The 20049-nt window shown below is 36.1% G+C and overlaps 1 protein-coding gene across 7 annotated transcripts in view; it reads left to right on the top strand.

Annotated features, from left to right (window-relative positions):
• Positions 1-20049, top strand: part of VPS8 (VPS8 subunit of CORVET complex) — a 384233-nt gene that overhangs the window by 176355 nt on the left and 187829 nt on the right. For all 7 annotated transcript variants that reach the window (XM_070466284.1, XM_070466287.1, XM_070466286.1 and 4 more), the window contains 4 exons: positions 1897-1943; positions 7920-8142; positions 12376-12465; positions 15764-15815. In XM_070466284.1, the coding sequence (XP_070322385.1) occupies positions 1897-1943; positions 7920-8142; positions 12376-12465; positions 15764-15815 (412 nt within the window). The remainder of the gene's footprint in view (positions 1-1896; positions 1944-7919; positions 8143-12375; positions 12466-15763; positions 15816-20049) is intronic.

The following is a 20049-nucleotide window of genomic DNA, read 5'->3' as shown; positions in this document are numbered from 1 at the left end:
GAGTGCGGTTGTGCAATCGTGTGAGCATTCTTTGGCATTGCCTTTCTTTGGGCTTGGAATGAAAACTGACCTTTTCCAGTCCCGTGGTCACTGCTGAGTTTTCCAGATTTGCTGGCATATTGAGTGCAGCACTTTCACAGCATCATCGTTTGAGGATTTGAAATAGCTCAACTGGAATTCCATCACCTCCACTAGCTTTGTAGTGATGCTTCCTTGGCTTGATTATTCCCATACTAAGGAGACAGTGTAAATTCAAGTTCCATATCCATCTATAGGCAGGATCTTGGTTATAAATTCTCAGAGAGTACAAATTTATCCCCACTGAGTCCAGGCATCCAGGCAGACACAGACAGCGTTTCTTGTGATCTTTCTATGCCTATAGGCAGTTTTTTTATTTTCCCCCTAATTTCCTTTCACTAAGGAGATACCTTTTAAGAATCCTGGTTTTAGAAGGGTCTTTGTTTCACTTCTTTATGTTGCAAGAATCAAGGCCTCAGCTTGTTTCTGACATTAAAACCCAAGCTCTTATATGAATAACAAATTTATAAGACAGTCTGAGTGACAGCTCAGGGCTTATTGTTTTGGTTTGCAGTTCCCTTATCAATTTTAAACCCTGGGTATTGCTCCTATTTTGGGGCAGGGGGAGCTCAACTATGTATTTTAAAGAGTGTTTATTAAATTTCCCCAGTGTTTCTAAGAAGGTTTTTTTTTTTTTCTCCTGGAGATTATTCATCTCACTCAGTATTCTCACTCAGGGTTTAGACTTAATACAGCTCTAACACATTTCAAATCTATGGTTTTAGTTTCTGTTTTTGAAGAACCTAAATAAGATTCTAATGTAGTCATGAGGAATACTGATAACTAAAGGAAGCAGGATGGATGGCGCAAGAATAGCCTTTCAGAATCATAGGTCCTTCTTTCGCTTACTTCTCTCTCAGATAATAAGGATTCTTCAGTTTTTGTTCTTTTTGTCAAAGGATTGTTAAGCTTGTGGTATTCTCTTCTTCACATAGTGTCTCCTCTCTTCTGATGGGATATTCTTCTGCACATAATCTAGGTCTTCCAGGATGTTTAAAGGAAACTATTGCTCCTCAGCTAACAGAAAATGAAAGAGCACTGCTGAAATGTTAATGCTTGGGTACTTGACAAGTTCTAGTCATAATAAGCTACTGCTCCTTCCTCACATGGTTTCTCTTTAAAAAGGCCAAAATTATGGGTTGCCATTTGCTTGATATGAGTCTATGCACGATGAATTTTAAAAAATCAAAATATTTTGAAACTGAGAAATAAAAGCAACCTTAAAATAGCTGGTTTTGGAGGATTGTGGCAAAATATGGACAACTTTAATCACCCAAGCCACCAGTGGGACCAACTAACTGTATTGTATTATTTTGATCTATTTCTTTCCTTGCAGGTTTTCTTTACAAAATTGTGAGATAATTACACATTGTCAAGGTTGTTATAATGTTGTAAGCTCTTTATTAACTTGTAATATCTACATAATATTTTATTTAAATAGCCAATTTAAATAGCATATTTACTTAACTGTTTTCCCATGTTGTATATTTAATTTCAATGTCTCCCTCCCCTCTGCCTCCTTCTCCCCTTTCTTTTATTATAGAACTGTAGAGAATACCTTAATACTTTAATTTTTTTTCTTCTTAAATGTATTTAGGATATATTTCCTGATAGAATTACTGGGTAAAAATGTTTTCACATTTTTAAGGCTTTTGACACAGAATGCCAAATTGCTTACCAAAAGTATAGTGCCAAGTTATATTCTCCCAACAGTTCAACAATACTTGAAACAGACTACTTTTATTATGTGTTGTGTCTATCCAGGGGGCCACTGGACAGAGATGTGGTTCTGATGCTTTCTTTATTGTTTCTCTGCAGGATATGGTACCTGTCATAGTTGATTACTGCCTTCTGCTACAGCGAAAGTGAGTATACATTGCCTGTCGGATTCAATTGTTTTGAATCCTATTTGCCTCTTGCTTATATTATAATATACTGCTATGAATTTGACGGAATGGTTTTTTAAAACAATGAATTTACAGAAATTTAATTCTTTAAAAATTTTCAGTTCATTTACCTAATAAAATTAACTTGTCCAATATAGATGCTGGGGGTATATCATCCATAAATTTATGTGGCAAAATAGTGGAGATGAAGAACATAGCAAAAGAACAATACTACTTAAAGATCTTAAAAGTGTATGATTCATGCACTATATATATATATCTCTCTCTATATATATAGAGAGAGCATGCATATATATATGCGCTTTTTTAATGAATCATCACTAAAACACGGTATTTCATACCATTCAAAAAAAGGCAAGATTTATTGTGTTTCCACAATGTTGGTTTTTGGATCCTCTTTGTTTAAAGGAAATCAGTGTAAATAAACTCTTGATTAGATTCTGTTTATTGAAATAGTATCTGTGTAAGTTAACCAGCCTGTGCTATTTCATAATTCTTCAGATTTATAATAATAGTTAGCATCCTATATTCCGGGTTTTGTTCTAAGTACTTTGCATTTATCTATCTTTTATAACAAGTTATTTAACTTTTATAATAGATAGGTATCATTATTATCTTCATTTTACATATGAAGTTCCAGAAGCAGTATGTGATTAAGTAACTTGCCAAAGTTTGCTCCTACTTCTTTTGAGGAGCAAAGGTAGGGTTCTGATGCAGGTGGTCTAGCTCCTGGCTTTTTGCTCTTAACTACCAGGTTGTACCATTTCTTCAGTAGTGGAGGACAGCTCTGAGGATCCAGTGCAGATACTCCCCAAACCCTGTGCAACACTGACTTGACTCCTGAATTGATATCTATTCAGTTTGCCTGAATCATATACAGTTGGATCATACTTAGAAAGTATCAGTGAAGGTTATCAGGAAGACAGTCATTTGCTGTGTCAGACCTTCAGTTAAGTCACAAAGGGCTCTAGCTTCTGTTTACTTAGGGTTCATTCATTCCAGTGTTTTAGCTATAACATTATATGTAATTATCCAATGAGGTATATTGTATTCATGGTTGGGATATTGTTGAGAACATTGTTTTACATTATACATTATATTGTATTTACATTTACATTATATTGTCTTCTTTATAAAGACCCATGGAAGACATTTCTCTTATATCTAGTGGGGTGTTGTTTGGTTCTGTTTATATATTTAGTGCACACTGGCCAGTAGTAGGATTGATGCTCTTGCTCCCTTCAGACAGTCTCTGAATTTGTAATTATCACATCATCAAAGCTGAGTTCTTCACATTTTTTAATTGTCAAATTGATAGTTCAGAAAGTGAATTTGGTCATTTTCTCTGTCAGTTTGAAGTTATGAATGATAAACTCCAAATAGAATCTTTAATATGAGTATTAAAAGTTACGTAGAAGACCTTTTTGATGGCCCTCTGTTATTCAGAATGGATTTTTTCTGTTACACTCTGTGGGAGCTAAGTTTGAAGTAATAAACATCTGTTTTGAAATTAGCCCTTCCAGAAAACAAAGTCTGCACCCTGAAGAGTAATGCCTAAGTACAGAGAAACACAAGAGCCAAAAACTTTTTTTGTATGTACTTTTCTTTCTCTCTCTCTCTCTCTCTGATGCTCTAATAAATATTCTCCCAGGATGATGAGAAAATGTCTTAGAATTTTGTTTTATTTTTATTTGAAGTTAGAGATGCAGATAGGAGTTGCTGAGTTATATTTTTCTTGCTTCCTTATTATAGCCTCTTACTGGTTAAGAAAGAAACATAGTTTTGCCATTAATCTTACCAGCACTGCATGCTGCAGTGCGTCGCAGGAGTGCCTTATTTGTCAACTTTTATGCTCTGGTTACTGAATTTTTAGCTCTTTAATTCTCCTCCTCCAGACTTTTTGTGCTGAGCCAAATAATACAATTATCTTTCCTAGCATGTTGTTTTTAACAGCACATAACAGAGTGCACGGGCTAGCAAATATGACATTTTCCTTAAATTCATTAGAGTCACTTTGTTACTCTTATTTTATCTTTCTTATAGTAAAGCTTCATTAATCTGAGTTTCTTTTACTTGGCTAGTAGTTGGTAATCACAAAAATGTAATGGACTATTGATTTAAAATGAAACTAACATGAAAAATACTCCAGTAAATGTAAAGCAAAGGGGAAAATGTTGCAAAAATTACACTTGTGGCTATGAGAAAAAAATTAATGGATATACACACACCCCCCACCTGATATTGCAAATACTGTTTATTGAAAAGCAGCATGAAGCAAACTAGAGCCTATTATACAAAGTGAAGTAAGTGAGAAAGACAAATATTGTATATTAATGCATATATATGGAATCTAGAAAGATGGTACTGATTAACATACCTACAGGGCAGCAATGGAGATTCAGACATAGAGAACAGACTTTTGGACACAGTAGGGGAGAGAGAAGGTGGGATGATTTGAGAGAGTAGCACTGAAGCATGCTTACATATGTAAAGTATATGGCTAGTGAGAATTTGCTGTATGATGGAGGGACCCCAAAACCGGTGCTCTGTGACAACCCAGAGGGATGGGATGAGGAGGGAGGTTTAAGAGGGAGAGGACATAAAAAAAAAAAAAAAGAGGGAGAGGACACATGTATAGACACATGTATACCTGCTGTTAATTCATGTTGATATCTGGCAGAAACCATCACAATATTGTAAAGTAATTATCTTCCATTAAAAATAAGATAAAAGACTATTGGGACTTCCCTGATGGTCCAGTGGCTAAGACTCTGCACTCCCAGTGCAGGGGGCCCAGGTTTGATCCCTGGTTGAGGAGCTAAATCTCACATGCTGCAACTAAGACCTAGCACAGCAAAATAAATAACAAAAATAAAGCAATAAAATAAAAGACTTAAAAAAAGAAAGCAATGTGGGGTTCGGTGCAGTTGTAGCCAGTCGACTTATCATTTGTCCCCTTCCAGGACTTCAGGTGAGGCCAGTCCCCATCCCATTACTTTCAGAATCTGCTCTCACCTTTTTGTAGAACTTGTCATAAAAGACCACATCTGTGGATGAACCATCTACCACTTTTCACAGCTGACGTGAGACACATATGTAAAGATTAGCAAATTTAGTAAATAATAAATAACCAATCCTAACAGGTAAATAGAATTAGCACAGTTACTGTATTTAAAAAAGAGAGAATTAAAGAATCAGTGAATTATATAAGTAAGTACACTGTATGAATGGAAGCACGGATTGCCAGTCATCAGAGAACTGAAAACAGTGATAGTGTTTATGATTAAATTATATGGAGGGAAAAAAGACAATTGTCCATTGAAACTGTTGAAATTATATATTGCTGATGGCTATGTGAATTGTGATGTGATGCTGTGATGCTTTTTGGAGATAATTTAGTTTTTTAAAATTTTATTTATTTTTTAATTGGTGAAACATTGCTTTACAATTTTGTGTTGGTGTCTGCTATACAACAACAAGAATCAGCCATAGTTATATATATATAAAACATCCCTCTCCTCCCTTCCCTCCCCTCCCCCATCCCACCTCTCTGTGTCACCACCGAGCGCCAGGCTGGACTCCGTGTATTATTTAGCAGCTTCTCACTCTCTATTTTACACATGATAGTCTATGCATGTCAGTGCTGTTTTCTCAATTTGCCCCACTCTCACCTTCCCTCACCTTCTCGTGTCCACAGGTCTGTTCTCTACTAGGTTCATCAGTGTATTATTTTTCTAGATGCCATATATATGTGTGTGTTAATATACAATACTTCTTTTTCTCTTTCTGACTCACTTCACTCTATATAAGAAACTCTAGGTTCATCCATCTCTCTCCAACTGACTCAAATTCATTCCTTTTTATGGCTGAATAATATTCCATTGTATAAATGTACCACAACTTCATTATCCATTCATCTGTTGATGGACATCTAGGTTGCTTCCATGTCCTGGCTATTGAAGATGTTGCTGCAGAGATCTTTGGGGTTTATGTGTCTTTTTGAATTGTGGTTTTCTTAGGGTATGTGCCCAGTAGTGGCACTGCTGGGTCATATGGTAGATTTATTCTTAGTTTCTAAAGGAATCTTCATACTGTTTTCCATAATGACTGTATCAGTTTATATTTCCATCAGCAGTGCAGGAGGGTTCCCTTTTCTCCACATCCTCTCCAGCATTTATTTGTAAATTTTTTGATGATTGCCATCCTGACTGGTGTAAGATGATACCTCATTGTAGTTTTGGTTTGCTTTTCTTTAATAATGAGCAATATTGAGCATCTTTTCATGTGTTTATTGGCCATCTTTATGTCTTCTTTGGATAAATGTCTGTTTATAGGTCTTCTGCCCTTAATTTGATTGGGTTGTTTGTTTTTCTGATACTGAGCTATATGAGCTACTTATATATTTTGGAGATTAACTCTTTATCAGTTGCTTCATTTGCAATTATTTTTTCCCATTCTGAGGGTTGTCTTTTCACCTTGTTTATAGTTTCCTTTGCTGTGCAAAAGCTTTTAGGTTTTTTTAGGTCCCATTTGTTTGTTTTTGCTTTTATTTCCATTAATCTAGGAGGTGGGTCAGAGAGAATCTTGCTGTGATATAGGTCAAAGTGTGTACTGCCTATGTTTTCCTCTAAGAGCTTTATAGTTCCTGGCCTTACTTTTAAGTTTTTAATTCATTTTGAGTTTATTTTTGTGTGTGGTGTTAGGAACTGTTCAGATTTCATTCTTTTACACTTAGCTGTCCAGTTTTCCTAGCACTTAAATGACACACTTTTTTTTTTTTGTTATCTTTTGACTTTAAATAAATTTCTAAAAGTAGAATGACTAAGGAATTATTAATAAGTACCCCAAACGGAAAGACTGCATAAGGAGATGTTCATTGTGGCCTTACTCATTATAGTGAAATAGTAGTGCTGTCCTACAGGAATAGCTAAATAAATTCTGATGTTTTGGCATATTGACACATAAGTTAGACAAAATGATACTTTTAAAGAGTGACTAGAAACTTAGAACAATGCTTATCATATAATTGCATGAAAACAAAATTCAGATTGTATCTATGATGAATATAAATCTAACATTATTTCTGGGGATTTCCTTGGTGGTTCAGTGGTTAAGACTTCACATCCCAGTGCAGGGGATGCATGTTCAGTTCCTGATCAGGGAGCTGAGATCACACATGTCTCTTGGCCAAAAATCCAGTAATAATAAAAATAAAAAACAGAAGCAATATTGTAATAAATTCAATAAAGACTTTAAAAATGGTCCACATAAAAAAATCTTAAATAATAAAGTTATTCTTTGCAGAAGAACTGCAAAATAAATAAAACAGTTATTGAGTGTGGCAGCATTTGTTTAATTACCTTTTTTTTGTTTCTGCAATAAAAGTTTTCAGCCATGTTTTTAAAATATTGAGCATTGTCTTTTTCCTTTCCCTCAATTATCACTACCTAAACCCTTTGGGAAGCAAGGGGCAAGAACTAGATAAAGAAGCAAATTAGCCATGCAGATCAGATGGGAAGAGGAAAGGATAAATTGTGAATAGTCCATTTAATTTTTTTCTACTTCATCATAGTGTCCGTACTACCTGCTCTCATATTGGTATTGTCTTTAAGAAGCAGTGTGTCATAAGGGATTCAGCAGAGTTGAGGCCAGAAGACTGATTCAAATTCTGACTCTATCCCCTTGTTAGCTAACTGACTTCCAGCAAATAATTTAACTTACTCAACACTTTTTATCTGTAAAAAGTATTGGGCAAGTTAATTAGGATAGTATATATAATATGAGATTTTTCTAAACATAAAGCTATACGCAAATATTGTTACTATTTTTAATAAACCTTGGAAGTTGAAATAGAAAGATGAGATATACTTAGAAGACTGAATTTAATGGATGGTTGGAATGTTCCTAAAAGTATTTTTCCCCATTCTGTTACAGGGATCTTTTATTTAGCCAGGTGTATGACAAATTAAGTGAGAATTCAGTGGCCAAAGGAGTGTTTCTGGAGTGCCTTGAACCGTATATTTTAAGTGATAAATTGGTGGGGATCACACCCCAGGTAATGAAAGACTTGATTGTTCATTTCCAAGATAAAAAGTTAATGGAAAATGTGGAAGCCCTCATTGTACATATGGATATCACCAGCCTAGATATTCAGCAGGTGAGTTTATAGGCAGTCTATTAAATTATGGAATAGACATCATTCCTTTATTGATTATATTTATCTGATTTTATTAGGCCTCGCTCTATCAACCTGAATTATTTTTGAGCACTTTTTGGTAATAAGAGGTCTCATAAACTTGTATTTATCAGTATATTTCTTTGAAGTGTTCTTTATTGGGAGCTAGAGTAGAAAATCCTGCAAGCCTTTGGTTTCTTTGATATCCCCCAGACCTCGTCGCATAGAGTTTATATTTGGTAGTTGCTCAATAAATAATTATTGGCTGATCCTCCTTCATCAGTTTGTTCACTACTGCAGTTTTCATCCTGCAAATGAATTTCAACTATAAGTAGTTTCACATGAATAATAGAATTTTTTTTACTTTTGAGAGTATGAAGCCATTTTTTTGAAAAGTTAGTTTGTATGACCAGAGTTGATAACTTTCATACATTGTTTTGAAATACAGAGCATAGTATAAGAAGCAAATTTTCGGAAATTTTAGCTTGATTAGCCAACCTGTTGTACGATAAAATGCTTCCAGTATATCTGGGGTCTCCAGAACAAGTATTAAGTCCTTAATTGAGGAGCAAATATGTATCTGACCTAAGACACTTCACTAACTCATTTAACTCTTCAGTTTCACATTAGTCCAGTTATGAGCGAAGGCACAAAGATACCAAGGGGCTGAGCCCTATGATCTAAAATACGAGTGACTTACAAAGTTAGAAGGACCAATAGGTTTGTTTTTTTTTTTTAATGTGCAAAATCACATGGAAATGAAGGGTTTGAAAAATGATTCTTGTTTTCTTCCTGGAAGCTCTGTATGAATGCCTGTGAGTTTGCAAAAACCAGTTCCTCTTCTATGTATGCCTTTCTCTCACATGGGTAAATTGGCATAATCTTCACATCTGACATTAGGTCCATTGATTTGAGAGCAGGTTATCATTCTAGCTTTATTTACCTGTCACTGATACAAGAGAAATTTCTAATTTCTTCTCCTTCAAACATTTTTAGCTTTTTCTCCAACACTGGGTTAATATATCTACTCTTTTTCATGTTAAAAAAGCAGTTTAAACAATCTCCCCCTCAGATTCCTTTCTCTCTGTATCAAAACTTCCCCTTCTTCCTCTTGCCTTACCTCCACATCTCATTTCCCCCTTGCAGCTGGATTCTTTCCTTCCCCTGCTCTTTCTCTCCTTTCTTTCCCACATTTTGAAAGGATTTTCTAGATTGCCTCTTCCATTTCATTCACATCCTAATAATTCTTCAACTTTGCTTTCACTAGAGTCTGTAATGACCTCCATGTCAACTATATCAAATGGCATTTCCCAAATTCCTTCAACAGCATTTATTCATTAATTCAAGAAGAATTTATTGAGTGACAGGCTCTAAGTATGCTTTCATGAACCCAGTGGACAAGGCTTGTCCTCTCATAAGGCTTACATTAGCAAAAAAAGAAAAATGTTTGACAGTAAGAGACAAGTAAACAAACCAAAATATCCAAAATAAATGTTCTGTTAAAAGGGAAACAGACAATAGGTAAAGAGAGAATGAGAGATTATCTTAGATTGTTACAGAAAACTTTCTTGAGAAAGTAGCTTTGAGTCTAATTGATTCTGGAATCTGAATGGCAAGAGGAATCAGTAATGCAAAGATCTTGGAGGAGAAGACTGTTATGGGTAAAAGCAACAGCTGATGCAAAAAAGCAAGAAAAAGATATGCCTTGGGTGTTAACATGCTTAGTCACTCAGTCATGTCTGACTCTTTATGACTCTATGGACTGTAGCCCACAAGCCTCCTCTGTCCATAGGATTCTCCAGGCAAGAATACTAAAGTGGGTTGCCATGCCCTCCTTCAGGGGATCTTTCTGACCCAGGAATTGAACCCGAGTCTCCTGTGTCTCCTGCATTGCAGTCTGATTCTTTACCATTGAGCCACAGGGAAAGCCCTTGGATGTTAAAGTTACAAATGAAAGAAAAATAACTTGGTTGAAAAAGAGAGGTAGCCCTTTCAGGGCAGGGTACAGATTTTTCTATTTTATTCTGAGTGTTATGTGAAATCCTCAAAAGATTTTAAATGAGATCACTCTGATTTGCTTATGGGTAGCAGAATGAGAGATAGGGACCTAGTAGAGAAGAAGCAAGGAAATTGGTTAAGAGCTAGTCGAAAGGGGGTATATTGGCCAGAGATGGTAGTGGTGAAGTGAAGAGAGATGGCTTGACTTTGCGAATGTTTTGGAGGTAGAACTCATTTTCTGATGAATCAGACCTGAAGGTGTGGAAGGAGAGAATTTAAGACTCTTGCCTAGTATTTTGGCTTGAGAAGCAAGGTGGATGGTAATTCCTTTAAGAAGATTGGAAGACTGGGATAGATCTGAGTGTAGGAGACAAAATCAGGAGGTATATTTTGCAGTTTTATTTTGAGATACTACTAGACATAGACATTTAGGTGAAGATATCAAGTCAGTGGCTGAATATGTGGGTCAGAGGGGAGATTAGGGAAGCTCTAAAGATGTGTATGACCTTGACACTGGCTGAGAGGATAAGAAGAGGACCCAGAGCATGCTTTTGTCTGGGAAAACTCTCCCATGACACCTCACTTCCATTTTCCCTTTGAACCTCTTTGGCTGTTTCTTAGCATTCTCCTTCTTTGACCTCTGCTCTTCTGCTTCATTCTTCTGTCACTTAAGTACTATATTTAGCTCCCATAGGAACAGAGTATGATGTACTACATACTTCAAGTCAGGGCTTCCCAGGTGACTCAGTGGTAAAAAAAAAATCCACCTGCCAATGTAGGAGACATGGATTCGATTCCTGGGTCAGGAAGATCCCCTGGAGGAGGAAATGACAACCCACTCCAGTGTTGTTGCCTGGAAAATTCCATGGACAGAGGAGCCTGGCAGGCTATAGTCCCACCAGGGAGTTGGACACGACTGAGCAACTGAACTTGATCCTTCAAGTCGTCTCTGTTCCTCTTCCTATTTTCTCAAATTGATTTCTATCCATCCTTAACCACTTCAAGCTCCTTTCATCCTTTCTGCTCCTTCTGCCTACAAAACCCCTCATTTCCACCTCTGCCTTTGGCTTACATACATGCATCTCTTGTTGTTGTTTAGTCACTCAGTTGTGTCCAACTCTGCGACCCCGTGGACTCCAGCACTCCAGGCTTCCCTGTGCTCCACCATCTCCCAGAGTTTGCTCAAACTCATGTCCATTGAATTGGTGATGCCACCCAACTGTCTCATCCTCTGTCGCCCCTTCTCCTCTAGTCTTCAATCTTTCCCAGCGTCGGGTCTTTTCCATTGAGTCGACTCTTCACATCAGGTGGCCAAAGTATTGGAGCTTCAGCATCAGTGCTCCCAGTGAATATTCAGGGTTGATTTCCTTTAGGATTGACTGATTTGATCTCCTTGCTGTCCAAGGGACTCTCAAAAGTCTTCTCCAGCACCACATTTCAAAGGCATCAGTTCTTTGGCACTCAGCTTTTTTTATTTTCCAGCTCTCACATCCATACGTAACTACTGGAAAAACCATAGCTTTTACTATATGGACCTTTGACGACAAAGTGATGTCTCTGCTTTTTAATATTCTGTCTAGGTTTGTCATAGCTATTCTTCCAAGAAGCAAGTGTCTTTTTAATTTCATGCATCCGTTAGGTCCTAACTTATATATTGCTCCCTTAGGGATGACTTTCTGAATACTCCAGACCAAGACAGATTCCTTTATAGACTTACCACATTTGTAAATGAACTATTTGCATAATTGAGTATCTTCCCCAAGTCAAAATTCACATACCATTTTGTGCCCCTTCTTTTGGTGAGTGTTCAGGGTGAATGGAAGTGCTGTCAGGGTAGAGACTAGATCCGGATTTGTCTTACCTATTATCCCAATGTTGAGGAGAGGACCTGAATATAAATGTTTAGTAAATATTTGTAGAACTAGTGACCAAAGGTCACTAGAATGGATATGGAAAGGGGGAGGATAGAGAAGAAATAAAATCATATATTGGAGGATGTTTAAAAGTAGCTATACACTATTTAAAGTAACATTGAACCTACAACAGCTCTTCCCCTGGCATTGTGTTTGAGTACTTTAATTTCAGGTTTTTTTCAGAGCAGGAATAAAAAAAATTAGGAAAGAGAATTCAAAATCTTACCCATAATTAAAGCTTTGAGGAAAATAATTGGTGAGACTTACTAAATTGTATGGACCAAGCAACATTTCCTTTTTACAGATAGTTCTCATGTGTTGGGAAAATCGACTATATGATGCTATGATCTATGTCTACAACAGAGGCATGAATGAATTTATTAGTCCAATGGAGGTAAGATTCTTCCTAATTTGTACACATATTTTATATTGTCTATTAATATTTTTTTCCTTCTCTCCGTTTGCTTTGAATAGTTTGTTTTCATCCAGTCACTTTAAATTGTCTTGTAGGTTTATTAGACTTGCACCCATTGTTGTTCAGGACTTTAGATAGTCTTTATAATTTTATACCTTCTTATTACCTATATGCCATTGCATTCTTTTTATCTGCATAAGTTTTAGGTGTTTAAATCTCAGGGAACAATAGATAAAAGCCTGTGAGACTCTTTTTTTTTTTTTAAGTTTTTTTTCTAAAAGATTTTCATATTATTGTAGCTTTCCCAATAGTTGTAAGAAATTTATTCTATACTTTAGAGTAGAATAATTATTTATTTATTAATGAATGTTAATAAATAATTTATTATTTATTAATAATTGTTCTATTCTATAATAGAGTAATACTCTATTACTCTGTATGGAGTAATGGTACTATTGAGTAATGCTGTTTTGTAGCTATATTCTGCTAGGGTAAACTCCTGCAAATGGCGAGAGGTCGTTATTTGTTAATAGCTAATTTGTTGCTTTTCCCATTTCAGAATTTTCTAGCATTCATTAGAATTTCTTATTATCCTTACCATTAGAAAAGAGCACCTAAAAAGCATTTGGGTTTATTTTTAAAAGAAACAAACCTGTCTCCATCATGTTAGTTCCTTTAAATTTGAAGAGAGAATAAAGGGTTATGGATTGTGGATATGTCGGGAAGATCCCCTGGAGGAGGAAATGGCAACCTACTCCAGTATTCTTGCCTGAAGAATCCCATGGACAGAGGAGCCTGGCGGGCTGTGGTCCACAGGGTCTTAAAGAGTCAGACATGACTGAAGCGACTTAGCACGCATGTAGCGCCCTGCCAGCCCACTCTGTTAGTACAGTGACTTCATTACCTGGGTCAGAAGATCCAGGCGTCTCCTGAAGGCATCCAGTCAACATTTTTGCATATTTAATAAACATCTGAAAGCATTTACAGTATTATTTTAAATCAGCAGTCATTCCATGATATTTCAGTTTTCTTTTCACTTGAAAAGTGAATATCCCTCTAATTCATAATTTCTTAAGTTTTGTGTACTTCTTTTCTCTTGGTCATTTTCCAGATGAGTGCCACAGCCTTCCCACACTGGTTTTGATTTTGATTGTTTGTGTTTCAAATAAGTATTCTTAACATTTGAACACTTCTCAGCTGCCTCTTCAGTGAGGTCCATGACCTCTGTGCATGCAAAAATGTTCTCCATTTTTAAACCACAATTAAACTATTAACCACAATTAGGAAGAATTAATGCAGTTTCTAGTTTCTCTCAAAATAATCCCTGCAAACAGATTCTGATTTGATTCATTCTATGTTGATAAAAATGGTTGTGGGGTTTTTGTTATTGCTGCTTTTGAAGTTTTTGTTTTGTGTGGGTTTTTTATTGCTCAGAATGTGGTTTGTATTTATAGCTATGCATCTCAGATGGAACACTTTACTGTTGAGGTTGCCTTGTTTTTTTTTTCTTGAGTAGTTTTCAAGTTTAATGACTTTCAGCAGGAGCTTGGTGTTTGTTATTAAATAGTTATTTGGAGATTTTAGCAGTGGGAAGTTAGAGACATCCTGTGATTGCCCTTTTATAATTCTCTGCCTGTAAAGAAATCACTATTCAGTGTTTAAAGTTGAGCTATTTCAATTTAAAGAGGTCCAAATTAGAAGAATCTGAAAAGAATAGATACACGTATATGTATAACTAAATCACTTGGCTGTACACCTGAAACTAACACTGTTGTAGCCACGCATTCCAGGAAGCAAACTCACTCAGAGGACATTGCAGATAGTGGAGTGCAGTTTATTACACTGGCGGGCCCAGGGCAGAGTCTCCCTTAGCCAAGGACCCCGACTGACTTTTGTGAAAACCTTATATACCTTAAGTGTACTGCTCAAGCCCACGTTCCCATATTCCTTAAACCTAGACTGGAAAGTGTTAAAGGGAGATACAATCAGGTTACAGCCATGATTCATAATCAGAAGGGTCAGCTAGTTATACATTGTAGCCTACCCAATGGGTGCCATAAAGATGACAAAGGTGACTGACTACGTAGGGGATTATCACATTCTTTTTGGCAATGGGAAATCTTGGTTTGGAATCTGGTGTTTATCAGTCCGGGAGACCAGTTTGGCCGTAGTTATATTATCCCCTTGGCTACCAAGCACATGGTCCAAAGCTCACTGAAAGTGCAAGATGGAGTTTCCTTCTTTTTCAAGATGGAGTCAGCTCAGCCTGTTCCTTTCCTCCCTCAACACAACATTGTAAATCAACTATACTCCAATGTGAACTAAAAATTAAAAAAAAAAGAGGAACTATATTGCCTTTTGAAAATTTCTAGTTTTTCTAGAATGAAAGACAGTGTCACCATACTTGAGATGATTACCATAGTCTCTGAAATCTTAGTTCTAGTTTTGGCCGCTTCTGATATAATAGTGCCTTGTGTTGGGAGGGAAAACTTTTCCTCTACCAACTGAAATCCGAATGGTGGGGAGAAGACTGAATTAACTGACAATGAATAGATTGACAGGGGAAAAGGCAAGGTTTATTCACACTTGTACTGGGAGAACTCAGAAATGAGTGAATCACTAAACAGCCAGAGGGAGAGACTTAGCTACCAGTTTAAGGAAACTTGGAGTGTGAGGGGGGAGGGATTTAGGTTTCCTGGGAAAATATGAAGAGCTTTATCAGGCTTTTGATGCTAATGAATAGTTGGATTTGCCCCACTTCCCAGTGCTAAGGGCCTGTCTTCTCCCAAACAGTAAACTCCCTCCCAGGAAGGCCAGCATAGTTTTGCCATTAATCTTGTATTTTCATAGGCTCTGCTTCCATTTCGACGTCTTTTTCTGTGGCTGCTGATTGTTCACATGTTTTCAGCTTACAGTAATCTTTCTTACTATTTTGGTGGGCTACTAATCCTTTGATTTGCTTACTATTTTTTAAAAAATAAAGCTCTTTTAGGAGTCTAAGCATAGCTTACGTTAGAAATAATGTTCTTAACAAAGACTTTCTTCTAACTGGTATTTGTTAAATGGTTTCTTTCAGTGAGGAATATGACAACAATGATTATTTCCTAGTGATCCTACTGAAGCAGTTTATGTCCACATTAAAACTTTTTATATTTAATCTTAATAGCAAATGACTAATTCAATCAGAGAAAGGTGATTATAGCATAAGATGTTAATTATTTTTTGAAATATTTTTTTAAAGATAATGTTGATTGTTCTTCTATTAATTTTCATGCAGAAACTTTTCAGAGTCATTGCACCTCCTTTGAATGCAGGAAAGACGCTAACAGGTATTAATTTTCTAAGCCTTAATGTTTTTCTCTTTTTTGTGATTAAAAATATTATTTAAATAACACAGATTTCATCAATTTTATGTGTACAGTGTGAATTTTGATAATTGTACATGTTCATATAACAACTGACATATTCAAATGATAGAAGGAGCTATATAATTCCATACTAAAAGGTTTCCTCCTGTCCCTTGTACTCTACTCCCCACAGTTCCATCCCCTGGCATTTTCTGACCTACTGTTTTTTTTTTTTTTTTTTTTTAACTACTGTTCGTGTAAATAGAATTACATAGTATTTAATTTTGGTGTTTTATTTATTTCACTTAGCACAGTGTTTTTGAGATTCATCCATGTTGTTGCATGTATAATTTTGTTCCCCTTAGTTGCTGAAAATGGTAATCCGTGAGTTGGATATACTGTCATTGGTTTATCTACTCATCAGTTGAAAGACATTCCAGTTGCTTCTGTTTTGGAGCTATTATAAGTAATGCTGCTCCATTTGTGAATGAGTTTTGTTATGTTTTTAATTAAACTGTTTATCATGAGGAAATTGTAGATTCACATGCAATTGTCTAAAATGACACAAGAGATCCTGTATACTGTTTACCCATTTTCCCTCAGTGATAACATCTTGCAAAACTAAAGCAGGGTATCACAACCAAATATTCACATTGATACAGTCACAAATACATTGATACAGAACAGTTTCATCACCACAGGTATCCCTTATGTTTTTCTTATCCCCCATTGCTGACCCCTAGCCGTGAATAAGTTTTCTTGGGCATGTGTTCATTCTTCTTGGACAACTATCTAGAATTAGAATGGATGGATTGTATAGTAAATATATGTTTTACTTTCTGAAGTATTGCTGTTTGGTTTTTCAAAATGAGTATACCGTTTTACATTCCCATCAGCAGTATGAGAGAGTTCTGATAGCTCCATATCTTTGTAAGCACTTGGTATTGTCAGTCTTTAAAAATATTTAGCCATTCTAAGTGGATGGATAATGGTATTTCATTGTGGTTTAAATTGTGGTTAGTGATGTTCAGCATCTTTTCATGTGCTTTTGCCCATTCACGTACTTTTTTTTGTATGAATCATCCATTTAAATCTTTTAGCATTTTCTAGAAAGGTAGAAAAGAGGTGTTATTTGACATCATATTATTGAGCTCTGGGTATGTGAAATCTCCACCAGAGCCTTTTAGAGTCCTTATGTAGTCTGGATACAAGGCCTTTTTAAATATGTGTTTCACAAAATTTTTTGCCCAGTCTGTTGCTTACTGTTTTGTTTTCTTAACCATGTTTTTCAAAGCACAGAAGTTTTCAGTCTTCATGAGGTCCATTTTATTTATTTAGTTTTTCTGTAGTTTTTGTCTTTTGGTGTTCTGTTTAAGAAATCTTTGTCCAACTCAACATCATAAAGATTTTATCTTTTGTTTGCTTCTAGAGATATAATAGTTTTAGTATTTGTGTTCAGTTTTGTAATACATTTTGAGTCAGTTTTCATATATGATGCAAGATGAAGTTCAGGGACTTTTCCCTCTGTAGTTATCAGTTCCTCTACCATTTTTTGGAAAGATTATCTTGTTTCTAGTGAATTATCTGCACACCTTTTTTGAAAAATTTTTTTGCAAAAAGTTGATTTTTGTCATAAGTCAACTGACTATGAGTTTATTTCCAAACTTTCTGTTACGTTCCATTGGCCTCTATGTCCGTGCTTAGTTGCTTCAGTTGTGTCCAACTCTGCGACCCTATGGACTGTATCCCACCAGGCTCCTCTGTCCATGGGATTCCTCCAGGCAAGAATACTGGAGTGGGTTGCCATTTCCTCCTCCAGGGGATCTTCGTGACCAAGGAATTGAACTCGTGTCTCTTAACCTCTCCTGCATTGGCAGGCAGGTACTTAACCACTAGTGCCACCCGAGAAGCCCAATGCCAATGATACACTCTCTTGGTTGTAACTTTGTAGTAGATCTTTAGATCAAGTATCTTTAGTCTTCCAGCTTTATTCTTTTTCAGAATAAAAGGCCCTTTGCCTTCTTGAATGACCTTTAAAATCCGCTTATCAGTTTCTTTTAAAAAGCTTACTTGAATTTTGTTTGGAATTGCATTGATTCTATAGGTTAGTTTTGGTGGGGAGGGGATTGCCATCTTAATGTAGAGTCTTCTAACCTATGGATGTATATTTTCCACTCATTTTAGTCTTTTAAAATCAGTTTGTTTTCTCAACTTCTGCAGAAGGATGGCTGGGTGGGACTTTGATAAAGATTGCTTTGAATTGATAGATCAATTTAGGGAGTGTTGCTATCTTAGCATTATTTCGTCTTCCAGTTCTATGAACGCAGTCTATCTTTCCATTTGTTTGGTCTTGTTTAATTTCTTTCAATGTTGTGGTTTTCAGTGTACAAGTCATGTACTGCTTTTGCTGAATCTATTCCTATTTTATTTAGTTTGATTCCATTATAAATGGATTTTTAAAAAATTTCATTTTCAGAATGTTCATTGGCAGTGTATAGAAATAAAATAAAATTTTTTTTTTTTTGGCTATAGCAGTGGCTTCTGGGATCTGAGTTTCCCAACTAGGATTTCAACCCCAGCCCCAGAAGTGAGTGTTGAGTCCTAACAATTGGACTACCAGGGAATTTGCAGTAAAGTTGATTTTTATATTGATCTTGTATCTGCATCCTTCATTCACTAGTTCTAATTTTTAAAAATAGATTCTTTGGAATTTTTCACCTATATGATCATGTCATCTGTTAATAAAGTTAATTTTACTTCTTCTTTTCTGATCTGAATTCCTTTTATTTTTCTTCCTTAATTGATCTGGCTAGAACCTCCAATACAATGTTGAGCAGAAGTGGCAAGAATGGACATCCTTAGCTTTTTTCTATCTTAAGGGGGAAAGCATTCAGTTTTTTACCATTCAGTTCACTCAGTCGTGTCCGACTCTTTGCAACCCCATAAACCACAGCACACCAGGCCTCCCTGTCCATCACCAACTCCCAGAGTTTACCCAAATTCATGTCCATTGACTCGGTGATGCCATCCAACCATCTCATCCTCTGTCATTACCCTTCTCCTCCTGCCCTCAATCTTTCCCAGCATCAGGGTCTTTTCAAATGAGGCAGCTCTTCCCATCAGGTGGCCAAAGTATTGGAGTTTCAGCTTCAACATCGGTCTGTCCAGTGAACACCCAGGACTGATCTCCTTTGGGGTGGACTGGTTGGATCTCCTTGTAGTCCAAGGGACTCTCAAGAATCTTCTCCAACACCACAGTTCAAAAGCATGAATTTTTTGGTGTTTAGCTTTCTTTATAGTCCAACTCTGACATCTGTACCTGACCACTGGAAAAACCATAGCCTTGATTAGATGGACCTTTGTTGACAAAGTAATGTCTCTGCTTTTTAATATGCTGTCTAGGTTGGTCATAACTTTGCTTCCCAGGAATAAGTGTCTTTTAATTTCATGGCTGCAGTCACGATCTGCAGTGATTTTGGAGGCCCCCCCCCCTCCCCCGCGCCCAAAATAAAGTCTGGCACTCTTACCACTGTTTCCCCATCTATTTGCCATGAAGTGATGGGACCAGATGCCATGAATATGATGTTAATTGTGGGTTTTTCATAGATGTCCTTATCATTTTGAGAAAGTTGCCTTCTGTTCTAATTTGAGTGTTTTTAACATGGAATAGTTGGATTTTATCAAATGCTTTTTTTTGCATCTGTTAAGATAATCCTGTGAATTTTATCCTTTATTTTATTGATATGGTTTATAAGGTTGATTCATTTTTGTATGTTAAGTCAGTCTTATGTTCTTGGAATAAATCTCACTTGGTCACAATATAATTGTTTTTACATGTTGTAAGATTGAGGTTGCTAAATTTTTCTGAGAATTTTTTATGGCTGTCTTCATAAAAGATATTGTTCTATAATGTTCTTTTCATATCTTCTCTTTTTTGGTCTTAGTATCGAGTATATTTGATATCTTGGTATACTTGCTCATGAAATGAGTTGGGAAGTGTTCACTCTTCTGTCTTTTGGAACAGGTTTTGAAGGATTGGTGTTAATTCTTTAAATATGTGGTAGAATTCATTAATAAAACCATGTGAGCCTGGGATATTTTTTGTTTGAAGTTTTTAAATTACTAGTTCAGTCTCTGCTTGTTAAGTCTGTTCAGGTTATTCATTTCTTCTTGAGTCAGTTTTGGTAGTTTTTGTATTTCTAGGAGTTTGTCCATT

The sequence above is a fragment of the Odocoileus virginianus genome, chromosome 4, assembly GCF_023699985.2.
Source record: "Odocoileus virginianus isolate 20LAN1187 ecotype Illinois chromosome 4, Ovbor_1.2, whole genome shotgun sequence".
Classification (NCBI taxonomy): domain Eukaryota; kingdom Metazoa; phylum Chordata; class Mammalia; order Artiodactyla; family Cervidae; genus Odocoileus; species Odocoileus virginianus.
This window is presented reverse-complemented; position numbering and strand designations above follow the sequence as displayed.